Source organism: Dama dama, chromosome 24, assembly GCF_033118175.1.
Source record: "Dama dama isolate Ldn47 chromosome 24, ASM3311817v1, whole genome shotgun sequence".
Taxonomy (NCBI): domain Eukaryota; kingdom Metazoa; phylum Chordata; class Mammalia; order Artiodactyla; family Cervidae; genus Dama; species Dama dama.
The window spans coordinates 5,211,965-5,221,844 of NC_083704.1; the positions used below are offsets into that span (position 1 = coordinate 5,211,965).

General features: G+C 34.5%; 1 protein-coding gene across 1 annotated transcript; it reads left to right on the plus strand.

The window, feature by feature from the left end:
• The first annotated feature begins 1,819 nt into the window (after positions 1 to 1,819).
• Positions 1,820 to 2,737, plus strand: LOC133046144 (olfactory receptor 4A47-like). Its single transcript, XM_061129085.1, has one exon. It carries the CDS (start codon positions 1,820 to 1,822, stop codon positions 2,735 to 2,737), a length of 918 nt encoding a protein of 305 aa, XP_060985068.1.
• The last annotated feature ends 7,143 nt before the right edge of the window (positions 2,738 to 9,880 follow it).

Here is a 9,880-nt window from a genome sequence, read left to right on the forward strand (position 1 = left end):
CAGATTGAAATGATGGACTAAACATAAAATATGTATGTGAAATTGTTCTTTATCTTTCAGGAAACCCTAAGTTAATAATACTATATGAAGATAGGACAGAATAACTCATTGAAAATCAAAGTGTTGTAAAGTCAATTTCATTATTTCAATTTTAATTGTATAAAACATGAACTGCAAGATTTTAATGTAAACAGTCATACACAATTTGGAGTTTTCTCTAAAACCAAAATGTTGATTTAACTTTTATTTGTTATCAGGACAAATCCTGTGAACAATGAGTATTTTGGTTTTCTGTTCACAATCAAGATTCAGATTCCTTATGTAATACAGTATTCATATTCATTTTCAAATTTGCAACAATTTGAAAGGCAATATTTTTCTGAATGACTGAATTGAATTGGATTTTCTACAAGCATGGAACAAGTTTGCCTAATGGAAACAATCAATGTCCAGCGATGCTGAGTTTATCATACTTTCTTTGTTCTTGGTGATAGAATCAGTGCCTGAAGGACAAGAGAGAAAGCATCAGAGAACAGAACGTAAATCAAAGGAAGATTTCGTGCAGGTAACCCAGGAAGTGTATTTATGCACTAGTCTCTGAATTAGGCTTTACACTTTGCAAGAGTTCACTCAAGAATTCAGTCATTTAAAATGTTTTCTATGTGTTTGTCTTAATCAGACATTTTAGGGATCCTTTGTGACTACTAAAATATGTGGAGATTGATTAAATACAGTAAAACTCATTTGGATATTTTCATATCATAAAGATTCAGAATAAATTTACCTTCTCTAACATAAAATATTCTTATAAATTAATTTTGAGTGTATCTACCTGGGGATATTTCAATGGGCAGTTATTTCTAAATCTCATGATAGGTTTAACTGATATGTCCTCTAAGCGTTATTTATTAATCTCTTAAAAATTAGAGGATGATATAGCATCTTTATACCTTGAGTGGTCTTCACAACTTCAAGATAATATTGTAGTAAGCACAGTGTTACTTCAATTCTTATTTTTTCTGTTCACAGGTGAGTTTCAACATCCTATCATATATTTGTTGGCCATTTAAATGTACTCTTCTCCAATTGTTTATATTTTTCTTTAATATTTTATTTATATACTTTATTTATTAATTGATTAGAGATATTTGTCTGTTTTAGGTATTACCTCTGTGTATATACTCTAAAATATAAATCATTTCCATAAATTGCCTTCATCTGTCTACATAATGGTATCTTCCTAAATCCTTAAAAAATTTTGAAATTGTCAAATCTATCTATTTGGGATTTCAATGATTGCTTAAGCAGCATCCTCCATCCTGGGGATATATAAAGTCATTTCCTTTATTAACCAGAATGTAAACATGGAATAAACTGTGCCTTAGTTTTCTTATTAGATTTTTATCAATTTTTGCTTTTAAGTAAGGTATTAATTATACACACAATTTTATTAGCTTCAAGATGGCAATGTATGACAAAACCCACTGAAATGTTGTGAAGTGATTGGCCTCCAACTAATAAAAAAAAAAAAAAAAAAAAAAAAAGATGGGAAGGTAGTTGTGGCAATTAATTTAATTATGTGTTCTTTCCCCACACATGTCTGTTAATGACCTGCCTCTCCATTAGTGTATAAGATTGTTGAGGTTATGAATGATGTTTTAATCAGTCTCATCTTATGATGTCTTAAAGTACTGGAGCATGATAACAATTGCTTGAATGAATAAACAAATTATCTTAAGATTTCAAGAAGTTGCTAGTAATAATTATATTTACAAGTAATTCTGTCTTGAACTCTGAAATAAAATATAGAGAAGAATCTATGGAACAAAGGAACAATGTAACTGAGTTTATCCTTGTAGGACTCACTCAGAGCCCCCAGGGTCAGAAAATATTGTTTGTGGTGTTCTTGCTCATCTACATTGTGACAATGGTGGGCAACCTACTCATTGTCATGACTGTGGTGATTAGTCCAACCCTGGATGCCCCTATGTACTTCTTTCTTGGCTACTTATCATTTATGGATGCTGTTTATTCAACTACAATCACTCCAAATATGGTTATAGACTTATTGTGTGAGAAGAAAACCATTCCGTTCCAAGCTTGCATGGCCCAGCTTTTTACAGAGCACTTATTTGGTGGTGCTGAGATTTTACTCTTGGTGGTCATGGCCTATGACCGCTACGTGGCCATCTGCAAACCCTTGCATTATTTGACAATCATGAATCAGCGGCTGTGTGTTCTGCTGCTGCTGTTGGCCTGGGTTGGTGGGTTTTTACATGCTGTAGTTCAACTACTCTTAGCTTACAACCTTCCCTTCTGTGGCCCCAATGTCATTGACCACTTTATGTGTGACATGTACCCTTTGTTACAACTTGCCTGCACTGACACCTACATTATTGGCCTCATTGTGGTTTTCAATGATGGAGCAATCTGTGTGGTCATCTTTACTTTCTTACTCATCTCCTATGGGGTCATTCTGTGCTCTCTGAAGAATCTTAGCCAGGAAGGGAGACGCAAAGCCTTATCCACCTGTGGCTCCCACGTTACTGTGGTGCTCCTCTTCTTTGTGCCCTGCACTTTTATGTATGTGAGACCTCCTTCCACCTTACCCATTGATAAATCTTTGGCTGTGTTTTACACCATTATGACCCCTATGTTGAACCCTCTAATCTATACTCTGAGAAACGGAGAGATGCAAAATGCCATGAAAAAGCTCTGGATCAGAAAACGAAAATAAGGCAGGCAGCAGGGAAACATATTACCTATTTTCCCTGAAGATTTGCTCTTTCCAGGAAAGTCATGTGTGACTATTTAACTGTAGTAAATTTCTCCACAGTTCTAATACATTGGACATGATGAAAGTGTTTATTCTTTGAATGCTTCCAATGATCAAAGCACACTTTTAAGATTGTCATAATTTCCTGGTTCATACTATTTTGTTTAAAATATATTTTTATGATTGTTAAATTTCTTAGGAAATGTTTTAGTTTTTGGTGTAAAATCTCTCTATTGAGAGTATAGGCTTATGTTCTTATGATGAGTTAAATTGTAATTAAAACTGTAAATTTATTTTTTTAGTGGAAGATATTCTTATGTTTTTCTCTCCAATAATGTAATCTTTCAGAATTGTAGGACTCAATGCAAATTTGAGAAAAATAAAATAAGACAAAAACTTGGAATACTCTTCCCCACATAAAGACTGTTCATATTAATATTTGAGGTATATGTCTCACTTTTTATCTGCAGATACTTATATTTTTTTGTCCATATGTTTAGCATGTTAATGTTGAAGAAGAAGAATGTTTCAGAGTTACAACGCTGATTATAAAGAGGATGAGTATACAAAAATAATCTGAATGAATGAGATATATAAACAGAAGAATAACTGAATCATACTAATTTTTCTGGTTGGGCAATCATAGCATCTTCTCAAGTGGAACAGCTTCATCTGGTGTTATATTTTCATAAATGTGATGCATTCATTTTCCAGATAGTTCAGAATATCTTATCATACTTCTGCTATTTTTCATTATTTGTATCTCCAACTTTGCTTATTGTGTTTCATTATGTCTTTTAAGACCCAGACTCTGCCCTTTACATGTAAAGTTAGCATAATCCATAATCTATGAGCTTCAAATATGCACTACAGAATTTGACAACAGAATTTGGGTGATATCATTGGTAAGACAGATACTGACAATACAAGCCACTTTTATGTCTTTTATTAATGAAATACAAATCTTTAGGAAGTAATAGTCCAGAATAAAGTGTTTTATTTGACAGAGACATCATGCATAATATCCTCTCACTCTTTCTGGATCAGGCTTGAAACTAAACATTATCTGCCTATAATATGTTGGAAGCATGTAGTTAAAGAAATTAATTTGTTTCTGTCTCTCTTGTTTAGTCTGGATTCATGCGGGTAAAGCTATGAGGCAATTGAGGCTTTTCATAAGAAATTGTACTGTATGCAAATTTTATATTCTTATGTTTATCCTTACAGTCATTACATGGAACTTTTTGTTGTTGTTATCTTTACGTCTTCCCCAGTGTAACACCATTCACCAAGTAATATCAAACATTTGAGTTGATCTGAATATAAAATTAATTCTCCCTCTTTGGAATGTTCCTATAGAGCTGAATGTTTTTTCTTTCTCCAGATTCCTACTTTAAATCCTTTACAAAGTAGTGGTTATTTGGAAATAGGCCCTGTGGGAAATGAGTAGGTCATGAAGGTGAAGCTATCATGCATGAGATTAAAGTTGTTGAAAAGAGACCAACACCAGTGAGCTCATGAGACCCTTCTGTCATGTGAGGGCAGAGCAAAGACGGCTGTCTATGAGCCAAGAAGGGGACCTCACCAGATATCAAGTCTGCTGCAGCTTAAGCTTGGATCTGGCCTCTGAAACTGTGAAAAACAAATATTTGTTGTTTAGACTACCCATTTCATGTTATTCTGTAAAAGCAGAAGTTAATTTTCAAATCTGTGTATTTATTTCAAATGATGAGATCACAATCTTTGTTAATTATCCATGTTCACTGATCAACAAGCTCTGTGAACTGAGGGAACATTACTTGTGTTTGTGTTTTCTGTTTTTTAAAATATGTATGGGATGTAGTGTCCACACCTAAACTTTGCCAGTTATAAGTATCCTTGAATTTATGATCTATCAGGGTGAGAATTTTTATTGATAAAGTTTAATTGATATATATTTATATATATTTGCTACAAATATTAACTCTTCTTTGACATGGGCTACAAAGATTCATTTTGTTATTACAATTTCTTGTGCTTTAACTAAATATGTTATAATTTAATATTTTTTTACCCTTTGATTACTTTGATATTTTTATTTCCTTCCACCGACTTTCTAAATTTTAACCTAATTTTTAAAAAATATGTTGTCAAAATACTTAATTTTTTAATCCATCTAGAATTTATTCTTGCTTGTAATGAGGAAATATCTAAGAATATTTTCCTTAAACAGATAAAATAATCTACCAAAATTATTGGAGAAGGAAATGGCAACCCACTCCAGTATTCTTGCCTTGAAAATTCCATGGACAAAGGAGCTCATGGGCTACAGTTCATGGGGTTGCAAAGTGTCAGACATGACTGAAGCAAATGAGCCCACATGCACACACCAACGTAATTTATTTAATTCAATAGTAATTTGAAAAATGTGTATTTAGTATGTCATGTTTCACACCAGCCAAAAGGTTCAATTTCGGTGTCATTTCTTTTTATCTTTCTACTTCTTTTTTTCTCCTCCTCTCTCTCCTCCTTCTGTATTGTATTTCCCTAGCACTGACATATTCCAGTGGTCAAGGACTTTTAAGGTATATTTATTCCTGGCAAGGGTAGTGTCTCCTAATTATTCACCTTCTTCAGAAACTTTTTGCAGTTCCTAGATATTTCCATTTAATTATAAATTTTAGCATCCTTTGTCAAATTTTAATGCTTCTCATAAAAATATATTTAGAATGTTGTGATTCCACATATTTATCTTGATGAGAATGACGTTTCAAGATCTTGTTTTTCTATTCTGAATAAAACATATGTTGCATATTTTCTCATGAATATACGTGGCATAACATATAAGATAAGTAAAGTTTACTGAGCACATAATATATGCTAAACATAAAAACAAACAAACAAAGAAACAAAAAAACCTTCCAAACTTTCCGGGTAGAGTCTCCCGGGTGCACCGTAACTTAGTTTTCAGTAGGCAACGCCACTATTCTATTCAGCTAATGCTTTTAAATGATGGATAATGTGATCACATCAGTGAATTCAATGGGGGTGAGTGATTTGTTTTATTTATTTACCATAAAAACCTGTGTTCTGGTTAGAGATAATGATGGGTGAAGTACGGTGATAAAGGACCACAGATCCTATTCCATGAATAACAAAGTCAACTGATGCATTACAGGTAGAATAGATGTATATTTACTGCAAGTATATGATGACAAGATGCTTCTTCTCCAAGTTGAGGAGGTTCAAAGGAGTAAGCTGCCACAGAATTTTGACTGATTTCTCTAGAGAACTGTGCCCTATTAAGGGGTCAGTGATGGACTTTACTAATGGAATTTTGGACACTCAGCAGAGATAGTGCCAGATCTAGATTGGTGAAAGGTAAATCCTATTGCACACCGGGCCTATGTAGAACACTCATCTCTCCCACAGGGACCACAAAAGTGGATAAAAAGACTAACAACTATATGACAGGTCATCTTGTCAACCAGATTTTTGAGCATTTTCTCTTGGGTGGATTCTCTCTGATAGAAACTGTACATGATAAATAGACACCTTTGCTTTTGGTCCATTCTGTGTGACCCATCCACATACCACTTCTCTAGATTGCTCTTTCATCCATTCTTCCACTTTTCCCTTTCCTTCAATAGTTTATCAAACCTGTTTTCACTGTCCATGAGTCAGTGTAAACCCATAACTTAGGCCATTTATCTCCCCATGTGAAATGGAAGAGCATAAGTCAGCTCAACATTAAGTTTACAGGTAGGATTTTTATAGTGGATGATAATATTCAGCTATTTTTTTTTGCAAGGAAATATTTATGTTCCATTTAAGTCTTCAAATTCTAGCCATCCATGTCAGATACTTCCATTTATGTGAAAGACTGAGGTGATGGGTAGTCTGTAAGGAAATACAGAAAATCTGTATTTCTTGAAACTATATCTAGATTTACTGCTCAGCCATGTTTTATTATGTATTCTGTGGTCACACATAGATTCTTGAAGTATCCACAGTTGTTACTGTTGTTCTGTCACAAAGTCATGTCCTACTGTTTGTGAATCCATGGACTGCAGCCCACCATGCTTCCCAATCCCTCACTATATCCCAGAGGAGTTTACTCAACTTTATGCCCATTGAGTCAGTGATGATATCTAAAGATTTCATCCTGTGCTGCCCTGGTCTCCTTTTGCCTTCATCTTTCCCAGCTTCAGGTGTTTTCCAATGAGTTGGCTCTCCACATAAGGTAGCCAATGTACTGGAGCTTCAGTTTCAGCATCAGTGCTTCCAATGAATATTTGGGGTTGATTTCCTCTAAGATTTACTTGATCTCTTTATGTCCAAGTGACTCTCAAGAGTCTTCTTTAGCACCACAGTTTGAAAGCATCAATTCTTTGGTGCTCAGTTTTCTTTATGGACCAGATCTCACATCTGTACATGACTACTGGAAAAACCATAGCTTTGATTATAATGGCTTTTGTCAGCAAAGTGATGTTTCTGCTTTTTAATATGCTGTCTAGTTTTGTCATAGCTTTCCTTCCAAGGAGCAAACGTCTTTAATTTCATGGCTGCTGTCACTGTCCACAGCGATTTTGAGCCCAAGAAAGTAAAGTCTGTCACTGCTTCATTTACCCTCATTGAAAGAACCAATGCTTTTTAAAGACAAAGGAACAACCCCAACAGCTAAGTTCTTGAGACAATCGACAAGGGATACTCATTTAAAATTCACGTGGTATATTTAAACATAGTTAAAGTCTAAAAGAGCATACATTTTCATTGAAGTAAGCATGAGTTGATAAAATTAAACTAACAAAACACAGCAACTTACTAAAATATACAAAATGTATTTGGCTTATGATTAAAACTTGAAAGATGTTCATTGCCCAGTTTGCCAAATAAAAAGGAAAAACATGTAATATATTACAAATAAACTAATGGACTGGTAATCTTGGTTAGTGGACTATTATATTTTAATGGATATGTTAATTTTTACAATCACTTTTGGATCTTTAAATTAGATAATTTAAATTTATGTACCATACCAAGTTTGTTAAAATAGAAATATATACTTATTCTGTTCTGATAACTTGATATGAGCCTTTATGTGTGGCTCTTTTAAAATTATGACAACAGCCATGTTTGTAACTATGCATTAAGAAACCCATATTCAAGAACATACCTTGCTTACCATTAAAGTGTAGTTGCAACCCTGGTGGTTGAGATGGTAAAGAGTCTACCTGCAATGCAGGAGACCTGGGTTCAATCCTTGAGTCAGGAAGATCCCTTGGAGAAAGAAATGGCAACCCATTCCAGGATTCTTGCCTGGAAAATCTCATTTTCTTAAGTGGGGCTTCCTGGTGGCTCACACAGTAAGCAGCCCACTTGAAATGCAGGAGGTGGATTCAATCCCTGAGCTGGGAAGATGCACTGGAGGAGGGCATGGTGATCCACTCTGGTATTTTTTCCTGGGGAATCCCATGAACCGAGGAGCCTGGAGGGCTACAGTCCCATAGGGTCGCACATAGTCTGAAGGGACTGAGCGCATGCACATAAGTAACACTTAAATTATATATATTTTTAATAAGGAAATGTTAGCTGACTGGATTAAGCTGAAAATCTAGCTGTATGATCTTTCAACTTTTATAGTATCAAAATTTTGATGCCTTAAAAGATAGAGAATAGTTTATGTACCTAATTTTTAAATGTAAAATATTCAACTAGTAGGTGATTTATTCTGGTATAATCCAACATTGATCATTATTGAGTGGATCTTGCAGAAAATAAGGTGTGAATAAAGTAGTAGGTTGTTGTTGTTCTTGTTGTTGTTCAGTTGCCAAACCATGTCCGACTCTCTGCGACCACATGGACTACAGCACACCTGGACTCCCTGACCCTCATCATCTCCTGAAGTTTATTCAAGTTCATGTCCATTGAATTGGTGATACCCTCCAACTATCTCATCCTCTGTCACCCTCCCCTCCTTCTGAGATGTTTACTCTTGCCATCTCCAGTAGCTGGATACAGACTACCTAATGCCCTCATGGCTTTTGACAGATGGGCCTTATCAATCTATAGCTTCAACAGTGATTGGATCTTTAATCAAACAGTAGCAATAATGTGAATAGAGTATGCAGAATGTTCATTACATCTGGCTTCTAAAAAAGTGCAAATTTTCTGGTACCTGTCTTTCCAACCCCATCTCTCACCAAAATTATGTGGATGGAATCATCCTGGCTACATGTGAGGTTTAATGATTCTGTAATTCCCAGCAGTGAATGATTTGAAAAGTTTGAGTCCGTATCTATCACAGTATGACTATTTTCTTTTGTTTAGCATCATTCTTACTATCAGACAAAGGATCTCTGAGGAAACAATTGTCATTTTTTTTTCTTTCTGAGTTTTGTTTTCTTTGCTTTATTAGAATGTACTCTGTTTTCCTTCTTTTCTTTCATTTTGTACTTTTTAAATCTTTCATTCTGCTTGCTGTAGGTCAAAATACATTCTATCACAGATAAATATTATACTCATATATAATAAAATAATTCCTTAGGCAGACAATCTTACCTTATGCCCAAATAGAGATCCATGAGTTATAGGTATAATATTCTTTCATATCCTTGACTAGATTTATAACAATTACCAAGTTGACAAAATTTGTTGCAGTGTTCATGTGAAGCGTTCCAAAACATTGATTATCACCGTTATTTATTGACCTTTAGGAAATGCCAATGAGAATTTTAGGTAATTTACCTGCAAAATACAGAAATAACCCTAAGAGGCAGGCACTATTGGCTTCCCCATTTTAATAATGAAGAAACTGAGAAATGTATTTACTTGCCAAGGTCCCCTTGATAGCAAGTGGTGATGTTGGGATTCCAACACAGACAGTGCAGCTCGGGAGCAACCATTATTTGACACTATGCTCTGCTCTGTCTGAGGAAGTTTTGGATTTTAAATAGGAACACACTAAATGAGAAACTTGTAGATATTATTTAATATATGTAGTTCATCTTGTTCCTTTATCCTTTGTTTACTTTCTTCCCTTATGATTTGATGGCTGTCTTTTTTTTTTTTTTAAGAAATTATTGATTTATTTGATTGTGTTGGGTCTTAGACAGACAGGATCTC